Genomic DNA, 17,407 nt, shown 5'->3' on the forward strand with positions numbered 1-17,407 from the left:
ATGTAACACCTACCACAAAACCACTATGAACTGTGTACAGCTATTAATAAAAAATAAAACAAAATTAAAACACCAACCATCCTGCCTACATAAAAGCTCAGATGCAAAACTATATAACAGAAAGTGYACCCTCCAGAGTTTTGGATCCTCATGAAGAACTCAACAAAAGCAATCGCTGTCAGGCCACAGGCAGAACCAGCTCCAAAGGCTGAAGGCAATGTTTTCATCTGCAAACACCCAGGTACAAACCTCAAAAGCCAAGCAACAAGCACCAGCCCTTAAGATAACTACACTCAAATGCAAATGTTAACAGGAAGTGATGCAAATTCACCCTCTTAAGAAGAGCATCATCACTCACASGGCAGTTCATATACGACCAGGACTAAATTCCTGTTTCACATCAGGTTTAAATTAGAAATACTAGTATACCCTAGACTGAAGGAAAAGTCCTCTAAACTCACTAAACCAACAGAAGAGCACCATCACTCACACGGCAGTTCATATACGACCAGGACTAAATTCCTGTTTCACATCAGGTTTAAATTAGAAATACTAGTATACCCTAGACTGAAGGAAAAGTCCTCTAAACTCACTAAACCAACAGAAGTACCATTGATTCTGCTGAGCATAAGCAGAGCCTGAGGATGTAGCAAAGTCCCAGTAACTACCAAAATATCAAATCAAGAAATTCCAAYGTTCAACAGCATTATCCCAACACCATTCTCTAGTAACACAACTTACGATGTTTGGCAATGCACTTTTTAACTGTTTTCATGTTACATGGGAAAACAGAGGTAGCTAGAAAAGGAAACAAGTGTTTAGATCCCTGAGGCGCAAAAGCATTACTCTTTTTCTTAGAATGACTTAACCAGCCAGCAAAGGCACAGAACAGCCCGACTCCCAAAGTGCGCACCATCCCACCCAGCAGTGCTGCGAGCGGCCCCGACCGCTAACTGCCCGCCCCGTCTCAGCAAAGCCTAGCCTAGCCTAGCCTAGCCTAGCCTAGCCTAGCCTGGCCTGGCCTGGCCCGGCCCGGCCCGGCCCGGCCCCTCCCGCAGCCGCCAGCACCGGCGGAGGGCGGCGGCACCGCGGCCCAGGAAGCCGCTCCGCGGCGGAGCCTTCCGGGCGCCCTCCGCCGCCCCGCCCCGCAGGGCGGGCCCGGGAGCGCCGCCCTCCCCTCACGGAGGCGGCGGGGACGGCGGGAAGGCCAGGGCCGGGCCGGGCCAGCTGCCGCCGGGATGGAGGCGGAGGCCGCGGAGGGCGAGAAGGCCGGGCCTGCGGCAGGCGAGAAGCGGGGCTCCGCCGAGCCCCCGGCCGCCGCCGCCAGCGGCCATTACGAGCTGCCGTGGTGAGAGCCGGGAGCGACCGTGAGGGGAGAGCGCGGCCCGGCCGCCAGGCGCGCGGGGGCGGGGCTGGGGAGGGAGGAAGGGCCGGGGGCGCATGGCCATTGGAGCAGAGCGAGGCGGGAGGTGGGGCTTAGCGTGGCGTAGCCTATGGGGCGAGCGGAAGGGCGCGCGCGGCGTTCGCGCAAGCAGGGGGCGGGGCACAGCTGTTGGCGGGAAGGCGGGGGCGAGCGGCGCGTCCCCGCGTCCCCTCAGGAAGGGCCCGTAAGGGGCCGGGCTGGCGCCTGGCGCTGAAAAGGGGCAAACGTTGGGGGGGAAGGGGGGCGGGGGGGGGATGCTCGTGCCCGAGCTTCATCCTCCCTTCCCTGCTCCGTACTAGCAAAAGTTACTGACTGGATTTGAGGAATTAGTGTCATGAAACAAAGCACTTAGTGAGGGGAGCGAAATCCTCTGGGGTTTTTACGTAGAACGCATCAAGCCATCTTCGCTCCGTGCTGTCTTAATGCAGTCCTCCTCTTGTGAACCGGGTAAAACGCTACAAAAACGTGATTACGTGTGCTTAAGCGTTTGGGGTTTTACTTTTACAGGGTAGAAAAATACAGACCGGTGAAGYTATGTGAAATAGTTGGAAATGAAGACACTGTGAGCAGGTTGGAGGTGTGTTGCAGTCCCTTCATGTTTTATAGGTTAGCTCAGGAAACAACTCTGTCTAGATCCGCAGACCAAAAAAAAGCACTTTTGTGTTTATAGGTGCATGCTTGAGTAAGTGGAAAAAACCTTCTGACTTAATGTAGAAATCAGGTATTTTAGAAYACATTTGAGTGGTGTTGTAAAGAAATACTGCTTCTCAAATTGGGATGATGCTTAAATTGGCTGTGTTTTGATACGAGTTAGAAAACTTGTAGCCATTATAATAATACTATTTCAATGAATAAAGGTAGCTTATACTGCAATGGAAAGAAACATGTTTAGCAATTTTTCTACTGAAAGAAAAATATTTTTGTGGTAAATGAGTTTGTGAACACAGCATTTGTTAGCAGAAAGCTCATAGTAGCAAATAAGTAATTAAAATAGATAAAAGGGAAAGGCAATAGTACTAAAAACTGTGATATTAAGTGCTTTTAAGTTTCTCCGTATTATTCTAGGGGTTGACTTCTAACTGATCAACTGAAAAAACATRAAGACACTGAGGTTCAAAAAGAGGAAGCAGGAGGGAGAAAAATGATTAGYTCTTTTTCTCGTGGTTAAAATGGAGTAGAATTGGGAATTATTTGGTGTCAGTTTTCTTACATCGTTTTTTATTATTTTATCTTAGGTCTTTGCAAAAGAGGGGAATGTACCAAATATTATAATTGCTGTAAGTATTATTATGCTGTACTGTGTTGCACTATGTAGGTCCTAGCTTCTGAACTGAGCCACAGTAGCCTCCCAGTATAATTTACATGGTTCCTAAATGTCTGGGTAAAAGAGATCATGACTATACAGTCACAGAGCAATATTCCTGGCAGAATACACAAGAAATAGCCTTCTGTTGAGAATTAACTTAGTCTTTAGGTGCCCATTGAAGCATGTCTTGTACTTCTCCCTGCAGCATTTCTGTTGGGGGCTGGATTCTGAACTCTGGCAACTCCTAGTCCAATATTCTCTCTCCAGTTTCTGCCTTGCAGCTATTTTTCATGATTGGGGAGCACTGCAGAGAGTACAAACCAGAAAATGGCATAAAACTTAACAGCCATTGTTGCATTCCCAGGGTCCTCCAGGAACTGGCAAAACCACCAGTATCCTCTGCTTGGCTCGTGCTCTGCTTGGTCCTGCATTAAAGGATGCTGTTCTGGAGTTGAATGCCTCAAATGACAGGTGAGAATGAGGGCTGTATAAATCTAGTCATAGTTTTAATGAAGAAGCAAGTATCCATTTTTATTTTTAGTTGAACTCAGGCAGCTTTGACAGGCTTATTGGTACAGTAATATCTATAATACTTATTTTTTAATGCAGTTTTTCCAATTAAAAGTTAGGTGATCTTTGGCTATCCATCTATGAATATGCCAGTTACCACCTGATGTTTTACAAACTTGATACACAAAAATGCAAGCAGATGGCACACAGAATCTGTCATGGTACTGTCTTCTCAAATTTACTTTAAAGAGTAATGCTTCTTGCATTCATAAATACCCTCCTAAGAATGAAAAGAGAATGAGTTGTTTAGAATGGAACTCTTCAGTGCTTAGGACAAAAAGCGATAGAAATTAGAACTGTAAAGGTAGTTGATTAAACTGTAGGATGAGTGTGTTATGTATGTAGAGGGCACTGAATCTTTTCTGAGGATCAGGCGCTAAAGCTTAATTATAATATTTCCCAAGTCCTTTAGTAGACCCTGTGCTGAAGTATTCTGAAGATGATAATGGAAGGTTGTATACGGGTACAATACATTCTACTGCTTCGTTAATATCAGTTACAGGAAAACTTTAGAATTATGACATTCATTGTTCTAAACAGAACAAAACGAAAATCATTTATTTTTAAAAGTAACTCTTTGACCAACTCCGTCTAGGAAAGTGTCCATGTTGGGCTAGTATAATGCAGATGACCAGGTGGTTCTCTTAAATTATTCTGAGTTACGGGTAAGTCCGAGGATGTAAAGTATTGGCAAAGCAGTCTTAAAAACTTTGGCCCTTGTTCACTTACTAACCTTACCTTTTGCCAAAGGTAACTGCTTTTGTGGCAGTGCTGTACRTAAAGTCACTGAAATAACCTTTTAAATTATTTTTTCAAAACTTCCAGAAAGAAGGGTTGTTGAGGTTTAAACCTTAATCAGTTAGGCAATCTGGCTTACAACATGGTGATATGAACAGTTACAGTGGCACAGCTGATGGGAYAGAGACAAAACAGGAGGAGAATATGCTTGAGCAGGTGGTTTGGACTAGATGGTCTCCAGAGGTCCCTTCCAACCTCAGTTCTGTGATTCTGATTCTGAGAATGGGAGCTCAGGAATGCTTAAGCTGCAGCTGTGGAATAAGGTCTATTATGTAACTTACGTAACTGAATTACTTGAATTATTGTTCCAGAGGCATTGATGTTGTGAGAAACAAAATCAAAATGTTTGCCCAGCAAAAGGTCACACTTCCGAAAGGTCGGCATAAAATAATCATCCTTGATGAAGCAGACAGGTACATTGTTTTTCTCTTGACCTCAGCTACACATGAAATCTGTTCTGCTTATCTTCTTTCTGCAAAGTGGCTGTCAAAGATGGTCTTAGCTATTGCTATCAGGCTATCAAAAATAATTTAGTAAGAAATAGGTATTCATGGAACAGTGGTCTTACAAGATTCCTCTTATCGAGCAGAGATTGCTACATTTAAAGAGATRCTGAATACTGGGTTGGAACAGGGATTTAGCTGGGCATGAAATAGCATCACCCAGTTCAATGGCTGTTTTTGTTTGGAAAGAATCTGGCTTACTGTAGACAGTGTTAATTTCACTGGATGAAAACAGGCACATTCTCCTGCACCTGCCTATAAGTACTAATATTCTCAGTAGTATTCTCCAGAGTATTAATGACTTAATGTTAATTTTGTATGTTAGTCTTATGGAGGTCTCAGTGACAGGGTGATCTGCTTACATGCCTAGCAAAAGCTGCTTAGTTTACCAAGCCAGAATATCAAGTAATTTACAAAGCACTGTCAGAGTAAACTCGGATGCCTGTACAAAAATAGTTATTAGGCTGCAGTTAAAAGTCATCGAAAGACAAAATCTGTCCTAACTCCTTTTTTCCCCCCAGCATGACAGATGGAGCACAGCAAGCATTGAGAAGAACAATGGAAATTTATTCCAAAACAACACGCTTTGCGCTTGCATGTAATGCCTCTGATAAAATCATAGGTAAAGTGCTGCCAGTCCCTGCTTTTGTAATATATTCTCCATACTGTTGGCTAACTTTCAAAGTAATTTTCTGAAATACCTTGAACCTGCTTATTGTAAGAAGCTGTGGWACTTCTGAAACTCAAACCACCTGAAAATCCAGCTAATAAAAAAAGAGCGTATTTGAGTAGCCGGTGAACCCTCTGAACAGCTGTTTCTATGCTATGCATCTCTACGGAACCAGATTTCTAGTACTCTGGGGTTAATCTCTGTCCAGCTTCTGATACAGTTTAAAATGTGTTTGGTGTATTGTTTACTGAGYATTAACCCCTTTTGTTGACATGCCTCCTATGGCAAAATCTTCAAGTTTCCCTACCCACTAAAATATAGTAGACAGACTGTTTTTGTTTAAGGAGTTAAAATAGCATGATTAATGTCTACAATTAGAAAACCAACAGAACAGAAGCTGAGCTTGATATGTGTTTGCTCATACGAGGGCAAAATCAAATAGTGCATTTGGGCTCAAGTGAAGGACTATAACATAATTGTATATGCTGAAGYATACACTATATTCTGTCTGGAGCTGACAGATTCTTTTTCTTTAATAGAATATGACAAATGAAGAGCTGGAAACTGCGATATTTTCTTCCAAGCTGAGAAGAAACATTTTTTTTTTTTAAGAAAAGAGGGAAACATTAATTATGCATCTCTATCCTCAGAACCTATTCAGTCTCGGTGTGCAGTGCTACGTTACACCAAGCTGACAGATTCACAAATCCTTGCAAGGCTACTGAAAATCGTTGAAAAGGAAGATGTGCCATATACAGATGATGGACTGGAAGCCATTATCTTCACAGCCCAAGGAGATATGAGACAGGTAAAAGAGGAAAGACAGTGAAACCTTGCTTTAAAACCTCTGTTTAAAGCAAAAAACTTTAAGGATTTATCTTTGGAGAGGGAAAGCAACGGGAATGTGATCTATGGCACAATAGTAGCTAAAGTGTTTAGTTTGGCAAGGCTTAAAAAGTGGATCTGCTACTTAAAAATTAATTGATGAAAATCAGATACTGACTTGTTGGAGGAAAGAAAGTCCACATACATTTGCTGTTTATTTTGTTGTCTAACTTAAAGCTGCATATTTGGTATAATTTACTAAGAAGTCTGTATTTCATCCTGAAGAGAGAAGCCAGAAGTAGAGCACTTCAGAAAATAACTGACATCTTAATTTTTCTTTTCATAGGCATTAAACAACTTACAGTCCACATATTCCGGATTTGGCTTTATAAACAGTGAAAATGTTTTTAAGGTTAGTAATAGTGTAAAACAGTGATGCTAGAAGTCTAGCCCCTGTAACTATGTGAAATCTTCTTTGAGATACATAAAACTTAAAAAGCACTTTGCCAGTTTGCAGGCAGTGTAAAGCATGTAGCAATTATGTCATTAAGCAAAACAATAAGTCCGTGTGCCTTTTGAAAATACAGGGAGCATTTGCAGACCTTAACAGCACATCTGAGACTTTTTGGCTTTACACCTATCTCGGAGCACATGAATCACATGACTGGTGGGAAACTTCACAGTGGTAACTCTTGAATCTATTACTTGAGTGGTCTCTTTTAGCACTTTTGAGTCTGCCATTGCATGATAGCTATATTACTGTAAAGTCACATTATTTAAACTATAGTGAATTTAATCTGTATTATAGGATAAGTCTGATTCAATACTTCAACTGTCCAGAAGCTTAGTGAAACTACTGGGGTGTTAGTGCAGGATGTTCTAGTATCTTGAAATTTAATATTCTCTTTGACATAGGTATGTGACGAGCCTCATCCTCTGCTTGTGAAAGAAATGATACAACACTGCCTCAATGCAAATATTGATGAAGCATACAAGGTTGGTTTTCATGGATTATGTCCCTGTAATCAGACATGTTCTCTCTACAGAATGCTTGTTTTGAAGACTTCACAGCATGCTTTGTTATTCAAGATAAGGGAAAAACTATGCAGTTGACTCACCTGATAAGTTTTCAGATAAATGTTGAATTATCCTTACTTGCACAGATTCTTGCCCACCTGTGGCGACTTGGGTACTCTCCAGAAGATGTGATTGGCAACATTTTCCGTGTGTGTAAAACCTTTCAAATGCCAGAATATCTGAAATTGGAATTTGTCAAGGTTAGTAGTGGGGTTTTGGGGGCCTTTTTAAAAAGACAAYGTGATCCATTATATAGCAGCAGCAGCAAATCTCCACTTGAGATTTGCTAGATATTAGTGCAAAAAATATTTTAAACTTTTTATTACTGTTTCCCTTCCCATCTTGCCTCACCTGTTTGTCAGTAAGAATGGTCACTTGAAGACTAAAGTCTAATTGTGGCTGTCGCTATTTTAACTAGAATTAATAACAGATGTAAATAATAAATTCAGACAGCCATTAAATCAAAGATTCGGTTAACTTTTTGAGAACTTTCTTCAAGAACACAGTCGATTCTAGTCCAACAGATTGCAAAATATGAAATTGTATCGACAGCCAATTGACAAATGGTAAACTGATGTGATGGAATCACTTTTAGATTTAAAACCTGTCCTCAAATATATGCACCATGCTCCCTACAAAGGGAGTGGGGAAATACAGACTGTCATCAAAGAACAGCATTCCAGTTGGTCTACATTAGAATGTGATAGCACTATGAGTGCTATCAGTGTTTCTTATAAGATAGGTTTTTCTTAGCCGCAAATGACTCTGAAGCTAGTCTTTTAGCAGTAAGAGATATTTAGCAGATTGTCACTAGTCTTACTATATGTAGACTGTGAGAGATCAAAATAGACCAGGAAATATTTTGCTAATGAAACAGACTATGAAAAACAGAAGATTTGACAATGTCTTTATCACCAGGAAATTGGGTACACTCATATGAAGATAGTGGAAGGTGTGAACTCACTCTTGCAGATGGCTGGACTGCTGGCCAGATTGTGTCAGAAGACTACACCCCCTACAGCAAGCTAGAGTATCTGACTGAGCTGAAAGCGACATTCTGGAAGGTGAAAGATTGATGTGTGAGATCAGTGACTCTGTGTGTGTCAGAGTTGTGTCTGTCTTGAATTCTGCATGCAAAGAGCTTGTTCCTCTGGTTTTACTAAATACCAGAAAAATAACCAGTTTCTGTTGTAAAAATGATTTGTACTTTCTTAATTTAGACCAATAAAGCTTTAGAATATACTTTAAACCAAAAACTCTTACCTGTGGTATAACTGAGGTGGAAAAGATGACTGTAATAGTCCAGTGTAAGGAGAAATACTAAGGTTTTCTCTCTACTACATCAGCAAAAGTGCTTATGGCAATAGTACCCAGACCTAACAGCAGGTAAAACAAGGGTTTAATTGCTTTGTTAGTGATTGTATATCACAACTGATCATTAGTGGTGGTCTTACTGAGATGAAGAAAGAAATACTCTTATGGACAGAAAATGACCCTCATTTAATGAAGTTACAAAGGATGCAAGGTGTTGCAATTGGGTGCTGTTTATGGGCTGTGGGTAAGTGAGAATTCTTCACCAAGCATACTTAGAAGGATTACATTTGCACACATCACAGCTTCATCAGTGCCAAATTGATCTTCACTGGCAGCGTAACTCGGSTTCATTCTAAAAGACTGGCCCTTGCACCGAAGCAATAACTGAATATACCCTCCTTTCTTCTGTCTCAGCTGTAGGGGTAATGACATCTTAAACTGCCCCATCAAGACTTCTTGAAGCTCATCTAACAGAGCCTTAAGACAATCCTTTTTAATTCAGAGTGCAGGAAAGCAAATTAACTGACAGCTAAAGCACAGACACATTTGTGCTTCTGTTAAACTATATGATTAATAATTTAGTAGTAAGGGGCTTAAGCTGCTGAGTCCTCTACAGACAAAGCATCAAAGCTTTTCTCCCCAAAAGCTTAAATAATAAAATTTAAAGAGTAGGTTAATTTTCCTTTGGCTGTACATTCCAGCCAGCCTACTCTGCCTTTGTGTTCTGGTTTAGTATTTTCACTGTTAAACAGAGAAGGAAGAGGTGTTATAGCAGCAGTTTCATAAAATATCAAACAACATATTAGTAGGACTCATAAGGCTGCACTATTCCTTACCTGCCCTGGATGTTCCTACCTCTGTGTTGTGTAAGTTGCTTTCTTGGTGCCACTGGAAGAGGAAGAAACATGGAGAATCACAGGTTCTACCTGGTTTAAATGGTTTCTTCTTGATTGTATTCAGATGTTGCTTTTCAGCTCCAGATTGGAGCCGGTTCTCTTCTGCACTACTCCTCCATAGCATTGTATAGGACCCAGTCACCCTCACTATTCTTGAGAAAAGGAATAGCACTTGGTCTGAGAGGCCACCAGCACAGCCTGTTCTACCAAACGATTTCTCACAGTTGCTGTGTGCTCAGAGCTACTGCTTTCCTTCCAATAGTTAGGTACGGCTCCCCCGCTCCATTTTTGATAGCTGTCTCAGCAGTGCCAAAACTACCTTTCTAAAGCATCTTTTAAACTGAAAACAAGAAGTGCAGTTTGGCTGCCTACCTAATATGAATAAGGAAAAAGAGATGTATGTACCCAAGAGACATGTAATTTCTCATTGAATTATTGCTAGACRACACAGGATCTGGCAGTTTTAGTCTAGCACCAAAAATCCCTGCACAGGACAATCTGTCAGGGAACATATTTACACTTACGTACTCACCAATTGTGAAATAAAAAACCTTAAGGGTTTCAAAACAAGATTATAACAACTTTTATGAAACTTCCTGTAACAGTCCCTGGTTATTTTCCAACACAATGAGATCACTGGCTGAAAAGTGCTTGCAGAGCTTTACAAAGCAGGAAAGGATTTACCCCTCTCCAAAGCTGATTGTTCTGGGGTGCTGAAAAATAGAGTTGCCCAGACTCTCAGCAAAAGAAGGGAATATCATCTATGTCAACAAATAGCTCAGCCTGCTTAGGTTCCACAACTCTCAGTTCAGATTTTGGCAATGGAAGGACCTTGCATCAGGAAGAATTCATTGGTTTAATCCACCTCCCTGCTCAGCGCAGACAGCAATAAATCTTGCATTTTAGTGTTTTGGCTGTACACTTACCTAAAGGCTAGAACTTGTTGGGAGTTTTTTAGTAGTGATTAACTGTATAYGTTACTGTGTGCCAAGGATCTCTTACAGCTGTTAATATTATCCGAAGCATTTAATGGCTCCCTCCGGTTATGAAATTAGAATAACAAGCAGATATAACATCACTGCACATCACTGAAAATGGAAGTCACCATTTGCCTCCAGTGACTATAGATCTTGAAAAATATACAGTCTGCAGCATTTAACAAAAATTGCGTGCCTCTTCAGGTGTTAAATTAGTCACCAAGAATGAACATTTTGTGGCTGTGTGTGGGCCGTGTGCAGTGTTTCGGTAACAAAGATGTCCTTGTCATTTCCATGCATTTATGCAYGCCTGCACGGAGCTAGCACATGCTGTGGGTGTCACTGTGTCTGCTCCAGGCTCACGGGGAAGCAGACGTTTTCCTCCTCTCTATGGTCAGCGTCCCTTGTTTGTGCAAACTTTTTGCACAGCATTGAAACATCACAAAACAAGAATTTGTGACTTTTTACAAGTGGAACCAGCAGGGGCTGGGGTGAGCAGAAAGCCAGGCTGTTAGCTTACTGCACACATACATCCCTGCAAGATTCCCTCTGTTGTAAGAACCCTGTGGAAGCACATTTGTAGGAGCTAGAAGTAAATCTCCCAAGTCACACATCAAACTTGCTATTTCAAACACAGACACACAGGCAACGGCCACCTGTGTTCTTACCAATTCTGCTAAAAATACAGCCAAAAGTCACTTGTAGCAGGAAGCACCTGACATCCCTTTCTCCCACTCCAGAGCTCACTTGCTCTTACTGCCACATCTCTGCTTGTTYTTGTCAGTAATGGGGATTTGCAGGGTAAGCCATGCCCTTTCTTGAAGCACAGGAGCTTTCTAAAGCAATTTTGAGAAACAAGGCTTTAAAGGAGCTATTTTTTTCCTCTTAGTAGGACCCTACACACTATTCTATATCATTGCTACACAGGCTCCCATTTCAGCCTGCCTCATCCAGTCAAAAAGACACCATGTGCATCATATTAAACTGTAATAAAAAACTGAATTTTCTTTGGAGGCTTTTCACTTTTAATAAATAAGTAGGACAGCAGTGACAAATCTGTGCATCAGGGCTTAAGAGACAAGAGTTAAGTTCCAGGTCTGATGTTCCTACAGCAATTCTGAAAGACTGGTGCAATTTTTGAAGCTGACAGTAACAAATCGTACCTTCTCAGTTCTTACAGTGTCTTTGTATTGCTGTAAAACAGATACCAAAGCACAGGGAGAACTGCCATAGATAAATACTGTGAGTTACTAGCTGTGGATAAAGCAAGGATTTAATCCTCTTTAGTCCTTAACTTTTGCGAACATTTGGTGTCTCATTTAGCTCCAGAAAAACACTGCTGTCGTAAAACTGACCTCTCCTTGCGGGTTCCAGCTTCAGTAGGAGAGTGTAGGAACTAAATCAGAACCATAATCCTTATGTTTTAATAGCATCTTGCATGACTCGGCCTGACAAATTAAGCAGTTGACCACATTACCGCTCAGTAATTTGGAGATTCATTTCATGCTTGACAGGAGAAAACTTTGCACAGACTAGCCATGCTCTGTCGCGTAGATGTGCAGGGAAATGAGACAGGATAACGAGCTCTTGGCTTGCCCCTGGTAACTGCTGCGTTGATCAGCCAGAATTCGCTGCTGGGCAGAGTGCTTTCTCCGGTTACATGTTCGCAGTTGAAATGTTGCAGGACTTCAAGCAGAGTATTCCTTCCCTTCAGCTGCATCCCTTCTAAATGATCTTGGGCACAATCTGGAGAAAAGATTTCATGACAGTATCAAAGCCTCCCTTTTATACACATGTTCGCTGGGGATGCTCTTACAGCTTGGCAAAAGACTTCAGATTTTATGTGATGTTCTTGAAATAAGAGGAGGGAGGGGAAAGTAAGTCTGCTGACTTTTAATGCCCACTTTCACCTTAAGTCTGCTGCCTGTTACATTTTATTTTTAGTGGTTGGTAGTGAAGTATATTTCCGAAGTGCTATAAAATTTTTAAAATCTAAGCAGATGCCCCAGTCACACTGCCTGATGGTTATCCCTGAGGAGTGCAAAGAGTCTCGATGCCAGAAGCCCATTTAAGAATCCATCCTCCCTTGGTGGAGAGCTTCCATGTCAGCCAGTCCTTTGTACTGAAAACTTGTATTGGCATTTGCTTGTTGGATGGGGGTGGGGAGGCCGGTTTACAGCATTACTGTGCTAGCAAAAACTGTAAAGGAGGTATCATTCTATCAGCAAAAAGTGAACTGGCAAATCTAATTTATTTGCAGAGCTTTCATAAGCTGTTTATAGATATTGCCACAATAACATACTGCTAGAGTTTACAACTGGAGGTTTTCCCGGGAAATCTGTACCACCAGCACTTCATAGGACAGTTATTCCTCCCTCTTCTACCTGCCCAGCCCCATTTATCGCATTTGGGGGGGTACTTTTGTGGTAATCCCATGCTGCTTCGATATTTGCTCTCCAGAAAGTCAGGAGGGCCACTGCAGTAGCATTGCTAAACATATTGGGCATCTATCGGTTCTGACTGTTGCTCTCTTTTCCCCAAACCTCCAAATGAGGTAGGCACACTCTGTTACAAACAGCAAATAGAGCAGCCCAGAGTGTCCAGCACTGCACAGCCACTATCAGATCAGGAAGCTGAATGACCATGCTGTGACTAACACAGAAGGGTAATCCCCTCATCCTTGAAATTTCTCTGTGGATGAGAAATACATGCAGAACAGCTTAGAAAAGTTACCCTGTGGCATTTTTCTTATTTTCATGGAGTATCTAGCTTCCTCCTCTCCATATATTTAGCTAACAGAATGCCTGGCAATTCCATAAACACCTTCCAAAAGGATTCTTCTCTACAACTCTATCTGAAAMAATCCATTTTTACAATATTGTTTTCACTTGCTCCAACTAAAGCAGAGAGAGAAACCTAGCAGTGCAGTACTGCTGCAGCAGGGACAACGTTTCTGAGGCTGGTTCCCACTTTCAGCTTGCTCAGGGAGGAGGCATTAGCACCCTGAGCTGTATTTGTTGCCCAGGCAGATGTTCCCCTCCCTGGTCAGGGTATAATCAGCAAGACCATGTGTATGTGGTGTTGGGAAGTGACTTGCATGCCATGAGTGATAGCATATGCTGAAATCCTTGACCAAAACATACAACCTGCCTCTGTTGCAGCTTCCCATCTAGCAAATTCTCTGCAAGTAAGAGTTAATGCTGCCAGGGACAGAATGCTAAAGTTAAAGCAAATGCTGAAACATGTAGGCTAGTGTAACTATTCTTTGGATGGCTGTGAGAATTCTTAAATATTTTGCACGGCTTCAGAAAAATCTCATTGGGTGGTGTCTGCTCACCATGGGTGCTCACAGTTTGGCACTTGTAGCAAAAGCAAGAAACACTGGCTGATACTGCCCCAGTACATTTCACAGCTGGAGTCCTCAGCCAGTCTGGAGCAGGGTGGCAAACACTACACACTAACGAGGATATGGAGACACCACAAATGTATATACATCAGCACAGCGGTGAGGTATTTTCCTCTTTTCCTTTCTAACACACATATGTCAGTTTTTTTGATGACTGCTGAGAGCTCGGTAGATGTTTGCTGAGAACTATCCACAAAGACTCCAAGAGCTTCTTCTGAGCTGTAAAGCTGATGCAGAACCTAACGCTGTGCATGGTATATCTGGGGTTGTTTTTCTTCTGTACTTTACCATATGTTTACAGACATTGCATTTTATCATTCGCTCATTTAGTACCATGAACTCTTTCTGCAGCAAGTTTTATTTTTAACTGCCTGGTGTAATTCTGTATCATCAACACCAGGTTACTGCTGAAAACAGGGCAGGATATGCAGTATTATCAGAGCAGCTAGCACTCAGCTGAGCCCAGGGAGTCCCTTAAGGCGCTCTACCTTTGAGCTGCACAAACCAGAGGAGTCTGGGGGTTCCTGTCTGCAGCACGTTGCAGCACGAGGCTCCGTTGGCCACAGAGCTGCCCAAAGCTGCTCTAAAGCACCTTTGAATTCCTATGTGTTGGAGAAGGGCAGCGCTGGGACGTCAGCTTGGACAAATTTGTCTCCACAGTCTGCGCTATGCGGCTTGGCACCAGACAACGAGGTAGCATGGCAGAGAGCAGGCTGGGGAGTACTTGGGGAACAGACCTGCTTCCTGTACAGCCCCATGGGGTGCTGAAGACTGTCTGACATGGCTCGTGAGCAATACCCAACAGCAGGGCTGCAAAGCACCACAAGTGCTCTCTTTGCTGTGAGTACCAGTCATTCCTAGCAATACACACAGTCTTCCCCCCCACCCCCCCCAAGGAAACGCATTAAACGTTTGGACTCGTTACCTTTGCTTTGACAGAGGTGCAAAGCCTGAATCGGGGTCCGTGTTAACATAATCTGGCTCATCATCCTGGCTTTCTGTATTCAGAGTTGTTAATACAGGAAAGTACTGATCAATAAGTAGGTTGATCTAAATGCACGTGCACACCATATGCATACAGTGCATCCCACCAGTATTTTCAGCATTCAATGTCAACATGTTTCTGTGTCTGGGATAAAAAACGCCGTATCACAGTGTCAAGATTTCCTTGAAAGCGCTTCAACATGGTCATAACAAACTTGCAAACATTCTGTGAGCAGGTATTTTGGACAGAGTTTTTCAGAGCCAAACACATGAACTTGCATTTAATCTAGAGAGTACACAGAGAGTGCACAAACAGGATAACAAGAATCAGTTTGCTTAGGCACCTTCCACACCAGACACAGAAAGCTCTTAAATATACACATACGCATTCACCAGCACCTCCCAGGCCAGGCTACCCCTATGCTTCACAGGAAACCCCATGTTAGATTAAACTCTGTTGTTTAAAAGTTATCTTAAGAAATAATACAAATAATCATTTCAGGATATTCACTGTATTGACACTGGTGACACTGAATATTCATGTTGTACATTTCTTTGTCTTAGGGGATTACAGAACAAGGCAGAGTTTGTATCAGAAGTCGTTCAAAATTTAAGAGGATATAAAATATGATAGTGACATTCTTCTGTAGCAGCTTGTGGTCAGATCTTAGGCTTAGCTACTGGGAAGTACCAGAAACACCAGGTCACCATCAGAGCAGATGTCAAAGTTCAGCTGCAAGTGTGTGTAGTAATTTGCGCATGACCTTAGATGTCTATCATGGATGACTGAGGAAAAAACACCTCAGGATGGGGGTGATGTCTGCATCATCATGATCTATACTGGTCTAATACAATGGGCACTGTACCCATGAGCCCTATCCATAAATAGTAAATAGCTGTTGAGAACATACCTTCCACTTGCTGGAGTTTCCATATATGTATTGCTGCGCTGTTCTCATAGTCTCCTGTGTCATCTGTGACTAAGAAAAGTTTGGACAGACTGATGTGAAACAGCAAATGGACTAAAAATGGGTCTCTGTGAAATCCCCTCCTACCACCTCAGCCAGTGATGGACACATGGCTGAGTTTCCAGCCAGGCACATGGCTATGGCTGTCCAGGCTGCAGCCGTCCTGCTGCAGGTCTCCTGATGCTGCCTCATCTATTTTCCAGTCCTAACCATGTGTCTTGGTTTTTGCAGGCTTGGACAGGGGTCAGAGTGACTCCCGCTACTCTTGCTTCCTCTAATCACACCATACAAAGCAAGTGTACATACAAGAGCAGGTGTAGGGTTTATCAGTGCAGAAAATACTGTGTTAATTCACTGAAGGAAACCAAACTGACTTCCTGTTTTGACAGCAACATCCCAGGACAGAAGTTCAAAGCCCTTAAGCAGAGACTATGGTCCAACACCATGCTCCAGTGGCTCAATGGCTGCAGCCTTCTCAGGCTGGAAGTGATGAGAAATCTCAGACTGGGGCCTGAAACTACAATAAATCTTCCTATAACACCACTGAAAGAACTAGAGATGCAATGAGGATGCCAAAGCTCCTGGATTGCTCCAGAGACCTCCAAGTCAAAGCTCAGAGATAAACTGACAGCTGACAAGGTGTCACTATGGTGTATTTTCCTATAGAAAGGGAAAATATTCCAGGCCTGTTTTGTTCCAATTGTGCCTCTTACTGCTCCAGTCACCTGCATACAGGATTTCCCAGCATGGGATTCATGTAAAGAGCTGGGTCTGTCTCTGAAGGAGTCATTTTTCCCTTAACTGAGCAAGTCTTGGTCCATGTCTGGGCTTCTAGACACCTTTGTACAACACACATGAATCATGACAGCAAGACACTTACCTGAATCAGAGCTGTGAGATGCTCCAATGATGACATTTTGATAGGAATAGGAATCCTCCTCTTCTTCTGGCAAAAAGAAGAAAGAAGGAAAAGGATTTAAAGTACAGGTGACATGGAAAGCATCTGCAGGGCTTTGGTATCACCTGTCTATAGAAAAGGGCTATTTACAGTTAGGGTAGGGTTTTCTTTCCTGGTCACCAAGCTAGWGACTGTGGCATTTTCTTGGGCTTATCCTCAGCTTCTGAGAAGAAACTGAGATATGGAGGTGTAAAGACACTTGTCCAAGGTCACATGGGATATATGGGGCAGAGCAGAGACTTGATCCTGCTGCAGCTGCATGCATGGCGCTTTGTCCACAGTACTCAACCACTCCAGACAAACCCTGATTCATCACTCAGAGCAAAGCCTCCCACCGCAAGGCCAGGTTCTGGTCCAAGTTAAACCCATGACCAAACGATACACACAAAAGAGCTGCTGGCTTTTGAATGAGGCACCTCTGATGACACGGCTCTCCGGCAAATGGCTCCATTGCCCTTCCAGCTCCACTCCGTCCCTGCACCACCCTGTGTTCGCTCAGCTCTGCTCTTCGAACAAACACTCCACCAAAGCAGTGGACACTGCACAGTGCCTGCAGCAGCAAGGATGGGGCTCCCAGTGGGCTCTGGCACCACCAGTGCAAGGGCTGCTGGAGCTAGCACTGTCACGCAGAGAGACATCTGCCACACACCAGCAGTGTGCTGCTCCTAAAGACATGAACCTAATAGCATCTGGAGCCAATGTCTCTTTAAAAGAAAAAAAAAAAAAAAAAAA

General features: G+C 42.7%; 2 protein-coding genes across 2 annotated transcripts in view; one reads left to right on the top strand and one right to left on the bottom strand.

The window, feature by feature from the left end:
* The first annotated feature begins 1,141 nt into the window (after positions 1–1,141).
* Positions 1,142–8,428, top strand: RFC2 (replication factor C subunit 2). The gene is made up of 11 exons (XM_085314990.1): positions 1,142–1,348; positions 1,931–2,000; positions 2,659–2,700; positions 3,094–3,200; positions 4,409–4,510; positions 5,122–5,222; positions 5,921–6,078; positions 6,442–6,507; positions 7,011–7,091; positions 7,259–7,372; positions 8,091–8,428. Exons 1-11 carry the CDS (start codon positions 1,239–1,241, stop codon positions 8,199–8,201), a joined length of 1,062 nt encoding a protein of 353 aa, XP_085171116.1. The 5' UTR covers positions 1,142–1,238; the 3' UTR covers positions 8,202–8,428.
* Positions 8,429–12,153: 3,725 nt separating this feature from the next.
* LAT2 (linker for activation of T cells family member 2) overlaps positions 12,154–17,407 on the bottom strand; it is an 11,934-nt gene continuing 6,680 nt past the window's right edge. The window contains exons 10-13 of the mRNA XM_085314646.1: positions 16,598–16,663; positions 15,661–15,729; positions 14,691–14,763; positions 12,154–12,210 (exon numbers count right to left, since the gene is read on the bottom strand). Of these exons, the coding sequence (XP_085170772.1) occupies positions 12,192–12,210; positions 14,691–14,763; positions 15,661–15,729; positions 16,598–16,663 (227 nt within the window). The 3' untranslated portion in view covers positions 12,154–12,191. The remainder of the gene's footprint in view (positions 12,211–14,690; positions 14,764–15,660; positions 15,730–16,597; positions 16,664–17,407) is intronic.

The sequence above is a fragment of the Rhea americana genome, unplaced genomic scaffold (genome assembly GCF_003343005.1).
Source record: "Rhea americana isolate MKP2758 unplaced genomic scaffold, rheAme1 scaffold_111, whole genome shotgun sequence".
NCBI lineage: Eukaryota > Metazoa > Chordata > Aves > Rheiformes > Rheidae > Rhea > Rhea americana.